Source organism: Penaeus monodon, chromosome 29 (genome assembly GCF_015228065.2).
Source record: "Penaeus monodon isolate SGIC_2016 chromosome 29, NSTDA_Pmon_1, whole genome shotgun sequence".
Lineage (NCBI taxonomy): Eukaryota > Metazoa > Arthropoda > Malacostraca > Decapoda > Penaeidae > Penaeus > Penaeus monodon.
This window is the reverse complement of record NC_051414.1, coordinates 37782163-37782806: the sequence shown is the minus strand read 5'-3', so window position 1 is coordinate 37782806 and position 644 is coordinate 37782163. Positions and strand designations below refer to the sequence as shown.

Here is a 644-nt window from a genome sequence, read left to right as displayed (position 1 = left end):
ATGCAGCTTGTCTGATTAACATTTTTCATAAGATTCTCATCACCACCTATTTAGTGTAATATCAATCACCATCAACCTGTCAAGCATGTCTTTACCTCAATAAACCCTCCAGAATATATTGAGATTGGCTTTGGAATATTAACCATGTATTTTCCCCTCTTAATCAACAGCCAACAAGAACATTGACAACTGTGTAGAAGAAATGCTGCAGCACCAGTACCATCAGGACAGCATCTTGGCTGAGATTAAACACAAGGATCGTGAACCGACGCTCTTTAGGATGAAGGATATCCCAGTCCTAGAGAAGCTTGAGAAGTTCATGGAAGATGTTAGGTGAGTGTTGGGGAGTTTTTAGTGATGATCTGTGGTGTATTAAAAGACTGTAGAAGAAAGATTTGGTTCTGAACTATGCATCCACAGCATTAGAGATTGAAATGTAACATTGTGCAATAATAATAGAGGAAAAAAATCCTTGGTATTATAAGTCAACCTAAGCACCTTGTCAGTTTATAAAAACACTTTTTTTCTTACATCTTGTGTGGAGGCTAGTCTGACTTGAAAGGTCATGGTTTTTCACCTTTGTGCTCATATTACTATGTTCATGTGTGTGTTCAATAGAATAGAAATGATGAGAGGTCTGTTGT

General features: G+C 37.3%; 1 protein-coding gene across 1 annotated transcript in view; it reads left to right on the top strand.

Annotated features, from left to right (window-relative positions):
* Positions 1–644, top strand: part of LOC119592238 (nuclear receptor-binding protein homolog) — a gene marked incomplete in the record, with an annotated part of 59302 nt that overhangs the window by 52653 nt on the left and 6005 nt on the right. The window contains 1 exon segment of the mRNA XM_037941070.1: positions 171–333. Within this exon segment, the coding sequence (XP_037796998.1) occupies positions 171–333 (163 nt within the window).